This window comes from Hyaena hyaena, unplaced genomic scaffold (genome assembly GCF_003009895.1).
Source record: "Hyaena hyaena isolate Hyena2069 unplaced genomic scaffold, ASM300989v1 scaffold_165, whole genome shotgun sequence".
In the NCBI taxonomy this organism is placed as follows: domain Eukaryota; kingdom Metazoa; phylum Chordata; class Mammalia; order Carnivora; family Hyaenidae; genus Hyaena; species Hyaena hyaena.
Genome location: NW_024080797.1, coordinates 2,344,413 through 2,362,483, shown reverse-complemented (window position 1 = coordinate 2,362,483; position 18,071 = coordinate 2,344,413). Strand labels below are relative to the sequence as shown.

General features: G+C 39.0%; 1 protein-coding gene across 2 annotated transcripts in view; it reads left to right on the top strand.

Moving 5' to 3' along the window:
- The window catches only part of ITGA8 (integrin subunit alpha 8), a 187,502-nt gene that overhangs the window by 127,729 nt on the left and 41,702 nt on the right, over positions 1 to 18,071 (top strand). For both annotated transcript variants that reach the window (XM_039239984.1, XM_039239983.1), the window contains 3 exons: positions 2,134 to 2,226; positions 6,718 to 6,797; positions 13,350 to 13,430. In XM_039239984.1, the coding sequence (XP_039095915.1) occupies positions 2,134 to 2,226; positions 6,718 to 6,797; positions 13,350 to 13,430 (254 nt within the window). The remainder of the gene's footprint in view (positions 1 to 2,133; positions 2,227 to 6,717; positions 6,798 to 13,349; positions 13,431 to 18,071) is intronic.

The window sequence follows — 18,071 nt, the reverse complement described above, 5'->3', positions numbered from 1 at the left end:
GTGGACATTTTTAAAAGCTTTTCTGCTGGGTTCTTCTTTTCTGTTTTCAGGATTGACTTAACTCGAACACAAACATCTCTGTACAATTAGGGTTAGTTATAGATCCTTAAGAATTTAAATTCATGCTAATGCTATCTTTCAGAGGAGAGAACTTTACCAGGTTTTTGAAAATATGTTTCTTAGTTGCTTAGATACCGCATATATTAAGTTGCCTGCAGATAGCAGTCATTCACTCTTTTCTGGTGATTTGGAACAGACTTTTCAGTGGCCGTTCCCACCTGGTTGATTATAGGAGGGAGGATTTTTTAAAATGATTTTTAATTTATTTTTGAATAAATGTGTGAGCGGGGGAGGGATGGAGAGAGAGAGGGAGACACAGAATCTGAAGCAGGCTCCAGGCTCTGAGCTGTCAGCACAGAGCCAGAGGCAGGGCTCAAACTTACAGGCCGTGAGATCATGACCTGAGCTGAAGTCAGATGCTTAACCGACTGAGCCACCCAGGTGCCCCCAGAAGGGAAGATTTTATAGTTAGTTGTGTTTCTATTTCATTTCAGACTCAGGAAAGAGTGTGAGCTGCTTCTGCTCTGTCTCCTAACACCAGTTACTGCTCTGTGCCCAACACAGCTCTAGGTACTGGGAATAAAACAGATACAAAAACTCCTACTGCCCTGAAGTTAATTTTCTCGAAGCATACGATGTACCTACAGAATTCTTTACCTCGATGTCTCATGTTTGTTTGGCTTCTCATTGTTTTGGTGTTGGATCTTGGTTTTTCTCAATGAAGTGAGAAGAATAGGATGGAGGATGGTTTCTGAACTTTTTATATGAAAATTCACATTACTCCCTTAAATGAAATTGCAGTAGAGCTGACAGATGGACAAAAGGCCCTCATATTCAGAATGTTCTTCCTTCCACGGACCTCTCCTGGGGCAGAAATTCCCAAAAGGTTGCTCTTTGTGAAAGTCCTCCTATTGTAAAGGCTTATCTCTGGGTATGAGGATCACAGATCATATGCTAGTGGCACTTAGTAAGTTAGAAGGAAATAATGGGTGGACATTTGTAGCTATCACCGAAGGTGGAGCAGGGCCACAGGGACATTGGGTTTTGATAAATGGAAAGGGGATGAGGGTGGAGAGCAGCGTGAAGACAAGAGGTAGAGCTGGAGCAGAGGGAAGAAGTTCAAAGATAAAGATCCTTTACCTCTCCCTCTCGTCTGCAGTAACCTTGGGAACTTGTCCCACACATAGTTCTAAGCATGTCTTCAAATGAGTTTTTATCCTTTCTTTTTCTTTTTCTTTACTTTTTTTAATGTTTACTTTTTTTTGAGAGAGAGAGAGCGAGCGAGCGAGCAGGGAAGGGGCAGAGAGAGAGGGAGACACAGAAACCAAAGCAGGCTCCAGGCTCTGAGCTGTCAGCACAGAGCCTGATTTGGGGCTCCAACTCACGAACCTTGAGATCATGATCTGAGCTGAAGTCAGACGCTCAACCGACTGAGCCACCCAGGTGCCCCAAGTTTTTAAACTTTCCAATGAGAATTGGATATAAGGGGAAGAAGGGGGACAGGAAGCACTGGGTGAACATAAAAGTGTTCTCTTCCTGTCTTAAGTATTTAGAGGATTGAACAAAGATTGTGTAATCTCACAATAGGACCATGGTTTGTAGGAATTTGTGTTCAGAGCAGTTCTCTTGCACATGCTCACTGAGTCATATGATATCCTCTGCTAATAGCCACCATTTCATTTTGGCAAGACTAAATTTGTTCTGTGATGTTTACTTATCTGTGATCTTCACTGCCCCCAATTTAACCTTAGCAATAGTGCAAATAATTTCTAAAGTGTTCCTTATTGCTGGTATTAAACATTTTCCTCCTCAGTGAAACACACTGCGTTTACCAATCCAACTTGTTTCTAAAATTAAACTTTGATCTTTTCTTCTAAAGTTTCTTCTCTTCTCAGTTAAGGGTCACACGTGAACTCTTGGTGTGTGTGTGGTGGGGGGAGGAGGGGGGACGGCAGTGGCCCACACAGGTGTTTGAAATCAAGAGAAGTTTCCCGCCCACACCGCATTGCCTTTGTGACACGACGTAACTTATTTGCCCCCTGAGCTCCATGCTGGTGTTCTTTCCCATTGCAGGGGCTACGACCACTGAGCTGTGAGTACAAGATGGAAAATACAACCCGAATGGTGGTGTGTGACCTTGGGAACCCTATGGTGGCTGGAACAAATGTAAGAAAAACCCAGAAGCCCTTCCTAAGTTCTAACTGAATTTTAAATACAGCTCATGGAAAGTGCCTTAATTGACCCTCAGCTGTTTAGCACATGGTAACTAAACCAAAGTAGGCAGGAAATGACCAGGGTAGTGGGGTTTAGCATTATATCCTAGACAGAGTGGGAACTCTGAGGTTAAAAACATAAAAAGATGAATACTTTTGTACACTTTCTCTTTTAATTTTACTCTTACATGTCTTTTAGATGCTACAAATCTATGAAGACTTTTTTTTTACTACATATCTTTTCTTGGGATATTTTTTCTTTGAATTTCACTGCAATTTTTTCTTTGAATTCTGTAAATGACTTAAGAAATAACATAAGTAAAGATTTCAGCAAAGATGATTAAACTTGGATTTTTGCCATACCTCCCATATGAATATCATTCACAATATTTTCATATTAAAATGTTACCATGATCTAGCTTTTGAGTCAGCTTTACCAGGTCTATATTTTCCATGTGTTCTAATTGAAGAATCATACCGAAATGTGTTTGTAGGAAGAAAAAGAAAGAATGCATAATGATCCATCATGTGCTTTGGGAAGAATAAGGACATGTTTTTCTTCTTCTTTTTCTTTCCTTGTTTATAGATTTAGGAACTTCTCATTCAGGATTACTTGTGGACAATAAGTTTATTTTATGTAACTGCCATTTAAGTACACATAGTATCTTCTTGTAATAAATATCCCAGTGGACATACTTATTATGAAGTCATAAATTAGAAAATATTCTGAAATCTGCAAATACTGCATACTTCAGTGTTGCATAATGTAAACATACATATTCCTGTTTTAAATTAGGTATTTATGTTTATCAATGAAGTGGCCTATTTGAAAAAAATTTCATAAAAATTCATAATTGCATAGGTTTGTATTAGGAGTTTGCATAGCTTCCCAAAGAATATTCCAAAGAGTGCTGATCCCTTGGGATAAGGCTTTAAAAGGGAGTTCTGTGGTCACTGCTGAGATTCATATTCTCCTCTGGAACATTTAGGTGCACATTCGCAGTTTAAAGGTGCTGAGAAGTCCTGCAGTAAATAAACCTTTTAGCACAAGGTCTCTCACATTTATTTGAGCATTTGAAACTGTCAAGTAATACCTGTTCCCAATTTATACTTTAGGGTATTCCACTAGAATGATATTTTTGCTTCTTTACACTCTAAAAGTAAATAATATTTTTGCTTTTTTGCACACTGTTTACACTTTTAAAACTCCCAGTTATTTATAAAGTGTGCCAAGCTATAGTCTAGTAAAAATTCACTTGTTAGGTCAAAAAAAGTAACTATTTAAATGAAAGATAAAATTTTATAACAGATTTTTATTAGCTAACATGCATTGATTGCCCTCTGTGTTATAAATGTATCACTGGGTGCTTTTTTTAAATGATATCTCATTAAATATTCACAACTGATAATCCCATTAGTTGAGTATTTCTCCTGTGTTATAGATTAGGACACTGAGACTGAGAGATAGCAAATAAATTTCCCCAAACCACACAGATCATGAACAACGAAACCAAGATTTGAACCATGACCGCACACAAGGTCCATGTTCTATCTGGTCTGCAAAATTGGGGAAAGTACTTGGATAAAAACTAATGAATAACAGACAAGATGAGATTTTTAAATGAAGCCAAGAAAGACAGAATGAGATTTCTAAGCTGAGAAATTGGACCATTTTCTGTTAGAATCCTTTTCTCTAGAAACTAATAAAGCCTTTTGCTAGATTTCAAAAAAAATCTAATTTGGTATGAATAAGAGGTCTACCTAAGACCAAAGACCAAACAAACTGACATGGTAGCATCAGCGTTTGCATTAAAATTTATAACAATGACCAGGCACGCATTTTTTTTTTCAGTATTGTGTTAAATCTAAACCAGAGATCACCTGTGATCATTAATGACAAATCATAATCTTCGAACAAAACTGGCCACTGGCGTCATTCAAAGTGGAAGGTAAAAAAGGCAGTGTGGTCTTAACCACAGATGTGTTTATGTGAAAGGATGTCAGTCCATTTTACCAGCAACTAATTTTTGGAAGTCAAGGAGGTAAATTGTTTGTATTCATTTATCTGTGAGGTCCCTGGTGGAAGAAACCTAATAGCTTTCTTATCTCACCCTTTAATGCCCTTAAACACATCAAATTTTATTGCATTCTGTTTTGTTTTAAAACACTTTGATTTATTTACTTCATTTTGTACTTTAAAAAAATACTCTCAGTGGATTGTAGTTAAATTCCAAATATAAAAGCAGTCCTACATATTAAAAAGCGTCATAAATCACCAGAAACACTTATTTGAGTCCCAGTATTTACAAAAAAATAGTTTCAAGTGACTTTTTATTTTAATTTAACAAAACATTCAAGGTAGTACTGAGAAATATTACTTCCGATTTGTAAGTAGTAATGTCATTTTCACAGAGTATCTATAGTAATATAAAAAATGTACCAACAGGGTTTCTAAAAAGCTGCAAAATCTCTCAAGGAGGAAGACAAAGCAGTGGTTCAGCCAAGGTCCTTTAGAATCAACACCCAGAGATCTGGTGTTTGGTTCTAGCTGAGAACACATGTGTCTCTTACCAATATGAAATTATCACATCTTTGTTGTGTCTTTGTACCAGGCTGAATTGTTCTGTAATGAGGACAAACATTAGCCAGGCTTCATCACAATCGAATAAGATCCTCATCACTGAAACTGCAAATAATAGCACAGTCTTTCAATAATAATAGCAGTCTTTCAATCTGTTTTAGTGCATCCCTTCCCTATGCCTGGTACCAAGCTAGAGAGTGACAACATCAAGATGAAAATATACAACCCCCATTCAATAAGAAACTGAACATTAGCAATATCAGAGGTTGCAAAGAAGGAGATGGGAAATAAAGAGAAAATTTCTGCCTGACCTGGTCTGTGGGAATGGACAGTGTATTGCAGGAGAATCTCTCATCCTGAGCTTTGAAGCATGAGTAGAACTTCTTCAAGTAGAAAAAAGCAGGAAAGGTTTTAAGTGGCTTCCAAAGAGGAGAGAAGTGTATGTGCAAGGTCCCAGGGGTCTGACTGAAAATTGCACATGTGGTATTACAAAGGAATTCATCATGGCTGGGGCATAAGGATACACAGGCTTAAAAATTAGATGGACATGGTATTAACTCCCAGCTTTGCTGCTTCTCAGTTGGGATACCTTGGACGAGTCACACTGAAATGGAAGAACCCCCACGTTTAGGAATGTTTGGAGCAGCGCAACGACATGATACATATAAAGCCACCAGCAGCGCCTGGCTTCTAGCACATTCAGCACAGGCTAGTGAAATGATGATGATTTATGATAAAAATGATGGTTTATTATTAGCACATATTATTATTGGTTCATATTAACATTAGTTTTTAATCACCAATTCGGTGAGTAGTGGCCATGTAGTGCAGGTTCTGGAGTCAGCTTGCAAGAATTTCAACTCCAAGTCTACAGCTCATTTGCGTGCACCTGGAGAAAGGCATTTGATCTCCCTAATCCTCAGACTACTGCCTGATTGTAAAATGTCAACAATCACAGTACCTACCTCATGGGGTGGTTGTCAGGATTATGTGAGACAAGGCATGGAAGGCTTTAGCATAGTACATAGGAGAATAAGTAATATAATTACTAGCTCTTATTTTACTTCCTTATTGATATTATCATTGGATTTCTTTTTCCTGAAGTTTTAAAAATCTGTCCTCAGATTTAAAAAATAATAAGAGCAGGTTTAAAACTTTGGAAAATCAAGAAAAGTGGACAAATAATCCCTACACTCATAACTTTAACATCACCATAGCATGGTATTCTGGTATATTTTCTTACAATACACCCTTACTCCTGTATAGTAATTTTTCCATCGATAAACTCTTAAAACCATAGCTGAAACACACTGCATGTATGGCTTTGTAGCCTTTTTCTTTATTGGTTGTCATTCCATTAGAAGCATTTTCCACATAGTTGCATAGGCTTCACACCCACAGTTTCAATGACTACATAAAGGCGCATCAAATACAAGCGTTAGTTTTCCAGATCAACTGCCTCTTGTATATTTAGGTTGTTTTTAATTTAGCACATAGGAAGGTTGCAGGAGAAGAGTTCGTACAGGACTAAATGAAGAGAAGGAACCACATGTAGAGGAACTTGAATGTCTGGGCCCTGCAGCTTTATTTAGTTCCACAACTTTCTCTAGGCAACCTGTGGGTGGAAGCAGAGAAAAAGGCAGCGATTTCAGGTAGGGATTTGCAGGGATGAGGTGGTTTTTTTTTTTCCTTTTTTTGAAAGAGAGAGAAGACGCAAGTGAGAGAGGGGCAGAGAAACAGAATCCCACGAGGGGCAGAGAGAGAAAGAGAGAAGTGCAGGGATGATTTAAAAAGATTTTTAGGCCATGTGTATGGTCCCTCCCTGTAATAATCTTAGTGTCTTGTGATTTTTTTTTCTTTTAGTATTCTCTGGGCCTCCGATTTGCCGTTCCACGTCTTGAGAAAACAAACGTGAGCATTAACTTCGATCTCCAAATCAGAAGGTTAGCTCTTTAAATGCCTAAAATTATGGTCAGCATCCAGTATTCGAGAGATCCTAGTGAAAGGAATGGTCACAAATCAAGCTCCTTAACCTGGAATTAGAACCCAGACTTTCACAGATCATTTTTTCTTTATGTTATTTCAGTATTGTAAGTTTTTGTTTGTTTTGTTTTTTGTTTGTTTGTTTGTTTGAAAAGAGATCCATTTTGTAAGCCAAGTTATATTAGTAAAATTATGTCCTGGGTACCCTCCCACCCCGGTTTACCTCCATTTTTCCTGATTCTGATTCACATCCCTTCTCCCACCCTCACCAATACCCCAACAGGATTTCCACCATGCTCTCAGCTGGGGGTTGCTTGATCCCTGAGAATAAAATCTCCATCAAAAACGATAGATTATGCGTTTGCAAACTTGAAATCTAACTTTGCAGGAATGAAGGAGTCTCTTGATAGTTTCATTGTGAGTCCCATGGCAGAAAGAAGGTGAGATCATATGTTCAGAGAGGGCAGGGCTTTTTCTGTTAACTATAAGCCAAAGCAGATAGGTAGCTGCCCCTTTTTTCTAAGACTAATACTCTTCAGAAACTAATACTTTTCAGTGTGACTTACCTTTTCACTGTCTAGTCTGTTTGTTCCTTCACGGCCAAAAATAATATTTAGTGAGTGGGAAGACTTGGAGGGAACAGTGTGCATGAAAGCCCAAGTGTGGACTTTAACCCATTAGCCAATGATGGAATCGATGTCATGACTCCAGGCCAGTATTAAAAGAAAAGGAAATTGAATGGAACATAATATATCAGAGTCCTGTTCATGAAACAATCCAATTAGAGAAATGTAAATGTGTATAGTAGGGCAGCCTGTGAAATGTATATAAGTTTTTATGGTCTGTGATTCTAAAAGTTTGAACAACATTTAAGTTTGAACAGCACTGGGGTCGACAGCACATACTCAGCTGGGTAAAGCCTTGTTCTATAACTCAGCTCTTGAAGTCAGTATCTACAGTTTGGTCCTCCAATACTAGTGTGCAATATGGCTAAATCTCTACACCTATCTTCTGTCCTCTAAGAAGTGATTAGAAAGTGATGACTTTGTGCAATCCATTACTTTTTAATAGCTACTTCAATTAAAGGTTTGGATTTTTTTTTTAAAAAATATATGAACATAGGGCGCCTGGGTTGCTCAGCTGGTTAAGCATCTGACTTTGGCTCAGGTCATGGTCTCATGGTTTGTGGGTTCCAGCCCCATGTTGGGCTTTGTGCTGACAGCTCAGAGCCTGGAGCCTGCTTTGGATTCTGTGTCTATCTCTCTCTGCCCCTTCCCCTCTCACGCTGTCTCTAAAAAATAAAATGTCCAAGGGAATCAAAAGCAAAAATGAACTATTGGGACCTCATCAAGATTAAAAGCTTCTGCACGGCAAAGGAAGCAATCCATAAAACTAATAGGCAACTGACAGAATGGGAAAAGATAGTTGCAAATGACATATCAGATAAGGGGCTAGTATCCAAAATCTAACAGGAACTCACCAAACTCCACACGCAAAAAGCAAATAATCCAGTGAAGAAATGGGCAGAAGATATGAACAGACACGTCTCCAAAGAGGACGTCCAGATGGCCAACAGACTCATGTAACGATGCTCAGCATCCCTCCTCATCAGGGAAATACAAATCAAAACCACACTGAGATACCACCTCATGCCGGTCAGAGTGGCTAGTATGAGCAAATCAGAGAACTCTAGATGCTGGTGAGGATGTGGAGAAACAGGCACCCTCCTACACTGTTGGTGGGAATGTAAACAGGTGCAGCCCCTCTGGAAAACAGTGTGGAGGTTCCTCAAAAAATTAACAATAGAACTCCCCTATGACCCAGCAATAGCACTGCTAGGAATTTACCCAAGGGATATAGGAGTGCTGATGCACAGGGACACATATACCCCAATATTCAGAGCAGCACTCTCAACAATAGCCAAAACATGGAAAGAGCCTAAGTGTCCATCAATGGACAAATGAATCAAGAAGATGTGGTTTATCTATACCATGGAATACTACATGGCAATGAGAAAGAATGAAGTCTGGCCATGTGTAGCAACATGGATGGACCTTGAGGGTGTTATGCTGAGCGAAATAAGTCAGGCAGAGAAGGACAGATAGCATATGTTTGCATGTATAGGTGGGTTAGGTGGAACTTAACGGAGGACCGTGGGGGAGAAGAAGGGGAAAAATAGTGGGGGAGAGGGAGGGAGGCAAACCATGAGAGACTCTTGAATGCTGAGAACAAACTGAGGGCTGATAGGGGTGGGGTGATGGGCATGGGGGAAGGCACTTGTGGGGATGAGCACTGGGCATTACATGGAAACCAACTTGACAATAAGCTATTTAAGAAAATTAATTAATTAAATGTTTAAAAAATTAAAAATAGTAATAAAATAAAATATATAAACTCTATAAGAATATAGCAAATTTTTAAAATCTGCAACCAGTATCACAAACCACATCCCCTAAAGAAGGAAGGTTTTCTAACTTACCTTATGTCTTTTTATGACCTTAATGAAGTCTTTTTAAAATTTAACTTAATATTTTCTGCTGAATCTTAGGGATTTTTAAAAATCTTACCCATATTAGTGATAAGCTGACAGAATGAATTCTGTAATATTGTTTTACCAAAAGCATATTAAATCACTTCTTTGTGTCTACATAAACATATATTTTCCAAAAGGTTTAGGTGTTCTAAATATTTTCCACTGGGAATCTTTGTTTATATTTGTAATTTTTTCAGGAAAAAAAAAGTAAAGGCACCCCATACTGAGAAACACCATCCTTCAGATAGTAGCCTAAAGTTTCTATTTCTTACCATCACTGTCTGTGATGTCGGTCCTGAAAAAGGCATGAAGATACATGTCTCATAAAATGTAAGTCACTTATTGAGAAATAAAACCTGTTACAAAGATGCAAAGCAAATTCCTTGACACATCCTTCTTACTTCAGGTTGCAGTTACAGGTAATAGAATAAATACAAATAGTAGGTCACTCTGAAAACAAAGGACACCAAATGATGTTCTAAATGCCCTCCCCAAATCCATCCTGGAGATCATCATTCTATTTGAATTCAGACTATGTGAATTCATTCAAATAGTGAATTCAGCAGTATAGTGCTAAATGATGGAAAATAGAAATGGTCATACTTTCAACATCTTACTTCATATGGAAGAATGGACCATGATTATACTCTATCCTTACATGACTACTTTAATATTATCCTGAAAAAATATAAAAATGTGTAAATGAAGGAAGAATTGGAGAGGCTACAGGAACATACATAAAGCATCAAATTCCAAAATGAGACAATTCAGAGATAAAAACGTTTGAGAATACTTAATACCAAATACTAAAGTATTAAGGGGGTGAGCATTTATCTACATGCCTTGCTGGCTGACTCCAAAGACATAAATAAGTATTTATGGATGGTTTGCATTCAATTTAAGTGTGTTATAACCAAAAATAAATGAAACAAAATGTTCTGAAGTCTAAGTTCTTAAGCTTTTGACCACATTGACCACCATTACCCACTTTTAATGCCCTTTTCCACAAACAGAACCCCAAAGAGAAACAGGCTTCCTGTACTAATCAACTTAAAATATTTCATGTTACCAAATGCTTTTATTAAATGGTCTCTTCATGCCAGGGCTCTATGTGACACGTAAACATTCTCCTCGGTGTTGTAGTCCGGGTCTCGCATAGCAGTTTCCACATACAAACAGGTCTTTGCGATGTCAGTGAAATTGCTTCCTCAGCAAGGGTGAAGGAACATACTCTTGCATTTGCTACATTGTACATTCCCACGGAAAGTACAGAGGGAATGTTAGAAATAGGAAACATTAAAAAAAAAAAAAAAAAAGGAAACTAGCATTAGAGTGGTAAGTGAAAAACATGTTTATCCTTGGTGCGTGACACAGGGCGTAGTCATGGAGAAGAAATCCATTGTTCCCGCAGAGAATTAGCACCAACAGTATAAATACCTCAGCACTCCGGGCGGTGATGGATTGCTTGTTTGAATGTAGCGGTGGTATTAGTGACAGAGGCTTCCTTCCAGGAAAGAGGTCAAGGAAGCATCTAAGTTGTATATCAAACCTGGTGCCGTTCTTACTGGAAGGTTTTGTTGACGCTGCTGGCTGATGGCAGTACCTTGTGCCATGACAAGGCTGTGTGACAGAGGATGATTTTGATTAGCCCACCAGGTCTCGTCTCTACGTCTGCCACTGCTTTCATTACATTGTAAAATAGCCTCCGTAAGGCTAGTCATGTTAGACCCCGGTCCCAAGATGATTTCAGTGCTTGACGTACATTTACATTTTTTGTGAGTAAAGACAACTGTGCTATTTAAACCACGTGGAAACAAAACACAATGAAGTTATGGGATTGCTTCAATGAAACGGTTTTTTTTTTTTTAAAAAAAATCATTTTTACATTCACTGCTGCAAAGCAATGCGAACTAGAAAACAGAACCAAGTCTGGGTAATGCATGCAACAAGGAGACTTAAGTTTCTAAACTTAAGAGTTTCCCATAATGCATTTGGAGCCACGCAACGTGTAACAAGTAGACTTCATGACTTCTTGCTGGTAATTCAGAATTCTGCCTTAAAAAAAGACTTTTTAGTTAGTTGACTGATTTTCCCCAGATGTGATAATAATAAAGTGGCCTGGAAACCGGGGTTCAAACGTTGGTGAACAAGTCCCCCTAGGCTCATCACTAGCTTAGCAGCGATACCCTATTACAGGAAATGAGCCTGACATTGGCCTGTTTATATCTTTTATGTGTGTTTGTGGTTTAAGGGGCCTTATCAGTATATACAATAGGACAAGAGTTTCCAAAAGCACTGTGGGAATGATTCTGTCCCCTCCTCCTCCTCTGAAAGCCGACTTTTACATCTCCTTTCCAGCTCCCACATTCGGAAAGCTTCAAAAGCTAGTTGGAACACACCCCATTTCCACCACTGCAGTGTGAAAGCATTATCCGCTGAATCTGTGTGAAAGTCAATGATGAAAAGCGGAGGCTTTCTCTTCTTAATGAGACCTGGATATAAACACAACCTGTCAGTGGTGGTGTGGCCACATCTGTTTGCCAAAAGCTGTATAATGACGGTGACTTCAGTGAAAGCACATTAGGGTAATAAGGCAAATGACATCTTCATTCAAAGCTCAGCTACTGGTCAAGCCGCTCATGAGACCATGTTTCATTTTCCTTACAGGACTGCCTGCTTAACACGTGCTTTTTTTTTTTTAATTTAAAATTTTTTTTATTATTTATTTTTGAGAGGGAGGAAGAGACAGAGTACAAATGGGAAAGGGGAAGGGAGAGGAGACACAGAATCCGAAGCAGGCTCCAGGCTCTGATCCGTCAGCACAGAGCATGACGTGGGGCTCGAACTTGAGAACTACAAGATCATGACCTGAGCCGAAGTTGGGGGCTTAACCAACTTGAGTCACAACACATGTATTTTTTAAAATTTAAATTTCATATGCAATTATATTTGCTTGAGAGAGAAAAAACACAGACTTAAAACTAACTTTGCCACTGTTCAAAGAAACATTATTACTCACCTTCTTTCTTGAGATTCTTTTTTTTTTTTTAATATAATTTATTGTCAAGTTGGCTTACATATAACGCCCAGGGCTCATCCCAACAAGTGCCCTCCTCAGTGTCCATCACCCATTTTCCCCTCTCCCCCACCCCCCATCAACCCTCAGTTTGTTCTCTGTATTTGAGTCTCTTGGGGTTTGCCTCCCTCTCTCTGTAACTATCAAAAAAAAACAAAACAAAACTTGAGATTCTTGATGCCCTTGACAACATCTACGGCATCTCCTAATTGCATCAGTCTGAGCTGCCCCACTTCCTGGGCTCTTGCTTCTTCCTGCCATTGCCATTGGCTATACTTCTAATTCACTCCCTGCCCCCCCCACCCCCCCAGTCAGCCAGCGAGCATGCAGTGAATGTACACTTACTTAAATATTACTTCAGAAATAAACCATAAGGAAGGTAAATTTGCCGCCAAAACAGTGTATGGTATGATGCATTCCAGAGCCAAATGCAAATGCTTTTCCCATTATGTGCTGCTCTTGGATTGTTCTTGCCAGTTCTCTTTATTATTAGCATGGAGAATCAGGAGTTCACTGTGCTGTCCTTTCCCATTTGGTGGGCAATAAACATGATGCACAGAGAAGTTAAGGAATGTGTCCAAGGCAGAAGGGGGAAAATGAACTCAGCCCGCTGCCTTTTGAGTTTAGCCACTGAAACAAAAAAGCATTAGCTTTTCTAGATGTCTATTGTGTTTTCAAATAAGATGCCTCCTCATGGAAAGTTACATTATTTTTACTCAAAGAAAATCTTAGCATTTCCATTTTCAGATGGTGGTGATTTTGTAGAAAGGATATGCCATTGTTTTCTGAATGACTGTATTAGTAATGTTTGTTATTCTTTTGATATATAGAATGTTTTTTATGATCATATATTGTAACATGTCTGAGAAAATACATTGAAATCATATTGTTGCTGTGTTTCAGTTCCAACAAAGACAACCCAGACAGCAATTTTGTAAGTTTGCAAATCAACATCACTGCTGTAGCTCAAGTAGAAATAAGAGGGTAAGTAATAATCAAGACATTGTAGTAGTTATGCTATAATAATAGCTTCCTGTGTATGAGAGTTATGAAAAACACTAGGAAAAACTATACGGAATTTTCCTAATACATTAGCAATCACAATCCACTTTGGTTATAAATTTTCATTCTTCTCTACCCATCATTAGCTTTCCATTAAAAACTAGAGTAAACCCTGCATGGTAATTTACTTGGAGGATATCAAAACAAGAGATTACTTTATTCCCCAAACTGACAGTTCCGTAATCAGACTGTAAAAACTAGTGATAAGAGGCCAGGTAGACAAACAGGTGATATCCTGATAGTCTCCCTTCTCCAATAATTACTTTGGAAATATAATGAAAATCCAGCCTCACCATACAACATCTTGAGTTTAACAAATGGCCAACTCTTAGATGTGAGGGTGGATGGAATTTCCATTTTATGTCTTTTTCCTTGTGTCCTATTCCTTGAAGAAGGTACCCATACAATCAGTTGAGAAACCAGAAGAAAGTGGTCAAGCGAAAGGCTTAGAAGAACTACCATCTTGGGAAATCCACGCCTGCGAGACGAAAAGAAATTTAAAATGGAGGGCATGTAGCTCTTATCTTACACAAATGTGGACCTCATTGATTTTATTGTAATTCTTACTCCTTCAGAACAATCAAGGACTTGTCTAAAAATGTCAACTGGTATTCTGGGCTCAACGGTCTTTGGGGCCCCAGCAATCCCAGTTCCCTTCCTTCTCATAGTCCTGAGTGGTTCCCACTCCTCCATGTTGGTAACAAGGGCCACTGCCTTCAGAGCCATTGTCTCCATGACTCCCAACCTAAGGCTGCTCTCTGTGGAGGAGGGGGAGGTGGGGAGGGGGAGCCCAGCCTGTCCTCCTGAGACCGTGAGGCGCCACCTAGTGGATTAGAGAAGAATAATACCTAACATGGATTGATCCTTCCATGTGCTACCCCAACCAATTAGCACATCTTAATGTGGACCAGTATCCTTGCTCTTCAGGTGAGGGAATTTTGGAACTTCCAGGCTAGGAAGTGGGGAGGTACAGTCCTCCACAGGGAGCCTGCCTCCAGGTGCATATTTATGAATGATCATGCTGTGCAGCCTATGAGAGAGTTCTCTGAACCTTAGCTACACAAAATCTTGTTTTGTTTATGCTTCTGTGAGTTTTTTCACCCAAATGAGTGTTTTTGACATTCACTCAGTCTAGGGCAGGTGCCTATAGTTCATTTTAATTGCAGCAGAGTTTAACATTGTCAGGCGACATCATACTTGCTTATCCATTCCAGTCTTGGATACTGGGTATTTCCTTTTTCCTTTGTTACAGACGTTCTTGTGCATACCTCACAGTCAGTACACATGGGGAAGAATGTCCAAACGGTGCCTGCTTAGCGGCAGAATTTCAGGATCAGACAGTGTGCACGAACTTTCCTAAATAGGGCCAAACTTTTTCAAAATAATTATACCAAATTATCGTTCCACAAGACATGGGCGAAAGTTTGGTACTATTTACTTAACTCAACTCACAAAATGGTCAAGTCTTTCCTTGTGAGTCAATCTGATGGATGAGTATTACTATCTAACCGAAGGTTCAATTTGCTGTTCCCTGATTCCTAAATGAGACCAAGTAGTTTTTTCATGCATTTGCTGACTCCATTCTTCCCAAATTGGGTAATTTCTGCTTATATTTTAGGACATATTTCTACTAAGAGACTCTTTTTTCCATAGTCATAGGAACTTTTTCCTTTTCTAGTTTTTAAAACTTTTATTTCTAATGTTTATTTACTTTTGAAAAAGAAAGAGTATGAGCGGTGGAGGGGCAGAGAAAGAGGGGACAGAAGATCCGAAGTTGGCTCTGTGCTGACAGCAGAGAGCCCGATGCAGAGCTCAGACTCACAAGCTGTGAGATTACGACCTGACCTGAAATCAGATGCTTAACCCACTCAGCCACCAGGCTCCCCTCCTTCCTATTCTAAAGTTGAGACACTAACCCTTTATCAATGACACAGGTTGCAAATATCTTTTCAGTTTATGGGGTTTGTTTTTTTTAAGTCAGGTTTATTGAGGTATAAATTATATATAGTAAAACTCAAATTTGTTTTTAGGTGTTCAGTTTGAAGCGTTAAGACACCAAAATGACATTCAGTGTAAAACAGTTGTCACCCCACATAGCTTCTCATGCACCTTTGTAGTTAACCCAGCCCCCGCTCCCAGGCTCTGGCAACCTTGATGTATCTTCTGTCACGGTCTTTCCAGAAAAATAATATAAATCTACTCCTACAGAATGTAGCCTTTTGAATCTGGCTTCTTTCACTTAGCATAATGCATTTGAAAAAAACGCCCATGTTCGTACATGTATCAGTGGTCTGTTTCTTTTTATTGCTGAGAAGTAGCCCACTGTACAGAAGTCCTATGAATTGTTCATCCATCCACAGGTTGGTGAACATTTGGGTTGTTTCCAAGTTTGGGGCTATAAATAAGAAGCCTGCTACAGGTATTCACATACAGGTCTTTGTTGGGGTATCTGTTTTCATGGATGGAGTTGAGTTGTATCGCGAGAGTATGGTTAACTTTATAAGAAACTGCCAACCTGTGTTTCAAAGTGGCTATGCCATTTCCATTTGGCATTCCTCCCCCCCAGCCCCTTCCTCCACCTCTCCCTTTCCCCTCTCCCCTCCTGGCAGATGTGAGTTCCAGCTGTGCCTGGGCATATAGGCATGTGCTTCAGGTTTGGTTTTTTGTTTGTTTTTATCCACTGTAGTAAGTATGTGAGAAGAATCTCAAGGAGTTTTAATTAGCATTTTCTAATGACCGGTGATACTGAGCATCTGTTCACAACTCATTTGCCATTAGGGTTTTCTTTGAAGTGCCTTTTAAAATTTTGCCCAGGGGTACCTGGGCGATTCAGTCAGTTGAGCATCTGGCTCTTGATTTTGGCTAAGGTCATGATCTCACAGGCTCGCTGGCAGTGCAGAATCTGCTTGGGATTCTCTCTCTCTCCCTCTCTCTCTGTCCCTACCCCCAAACACGTTCTCTCTCTCTCAAAATAAATTTATAAATAAATAAACATTAAAAAACCAACCTTATAATTTAAAAAATGATAATAATTTTAAAAATAAAAATTTGCCCATTTATTATTGTCTATCTTATTATCAAACTGTAAAACTTCCTTATATATTCTGGATACAAAATCATAAATCAGTTATATGTCCTGCAAATATTTTCTTACTGAAATATTTCTTTCAGTGTATGGTTTGGATTGTTATTTTCTTAACAGTGATGTTCAAAAAGCAAAAGTTTTTACTTTGTAGGAAATCTGACTTTTAAATATTTTATAGTTTTCCTTCTTTTTGTCCTTTGTAAAAAAAAAAAAAAATCTTTGCTTTCTGCAGAGTCGCAAGATTTTCTACTGTTTTCTTCTATAAGTTTTGCAATTCTATATTTTGGTCTGTGATTAAGTTATTTTTTGTATCTGGTCTGAGGTTGGGTCCAGGGCTCACTTTTGTAATAAGTTGTTGCTGTGCTACTGGTAGACAGACCATCTTTCCTCCAGAATTGCTTCACACCTCTATCCATCTATGAGGCTGTTTCCAGACCTTCCATTCTGTTCCACTGATCTACATGTATAAGTCTTCAAATGCAAGCAGTGTATCCTGAGGTCTTGGCAAAGTCACTTACAAATTCTAGGTGCTTTATTGTTTGTTGACTTCCTAGAATTTCCTCTAGCATTCCCATGTCATCTGTGAATACAGAGTTTGATTTTTTTTCTGATTAATCTCATCTGTATGTGCAAAAGTTTAGCCAACTACAAAATTTGAGGGAATAGTACCCACAAGAGATTACCTTTACTTCTTTTTTAAAAAAATTTTTAATGTTTATTTATTTTTGAGAGAGAGAGAGACCAAACACTAGTGGGAGAGGGGCAGAGAGGGAGACACAGAATTTGAAGCAGGCTCCAGGGTCTGAGGTGTCAGCGGAGAGTCCAGCAAGTGAGATCACAACCTGAGCCGAGATTGGTGCTCAACCTACTGAGCCACCCAGGCGCCCCAAGAGATTACCCTTACTTTTGACACCAAATGCAGATTTGAGTGGTTCCCCAAACCACCCTCAGGTCTAATAATTCACATAGAAAAATTCATAGAACTCACTGAAAGCTATTATACTCATGGGTACTGTTCATTACAGGGAAAAGATAAAAATTAAAATTAGCCAAGGAAAGAAGTGCCTAAGTTGGAGCCTGGGGACAGTGCCACCAAACACAGGCTTCAGCTATTATCTTCCATGGAGTCAGGACACGTTACTTTCCTCTTATGGGTATATAACAAAATGGATGGATTATCCCCAACCCAGTAAACTCCCCAAGGCTCCATGTTCACAGTTTGTTTTCAAATTTTTTTTAAAAATGTTTATTTATTTCTAGGAGACAGAGAGAGAGACAGCGTGAGCAGGGGAGGGTCAGAGAGAGAGGGAGTCACAGACTGAAACAGGCTCCAGGCTCTGAGCTGGCAGTCAGCACAGAGCCTGACGCGGGGCTTGAACCCACGAACCGTGAGATCATGACCTAAGCGAAAGTCGGACGCTTAACCAACTAAGCCACCCAGGCACCCCTGTTTTCAATTTTTTTTTAATGTATTTATT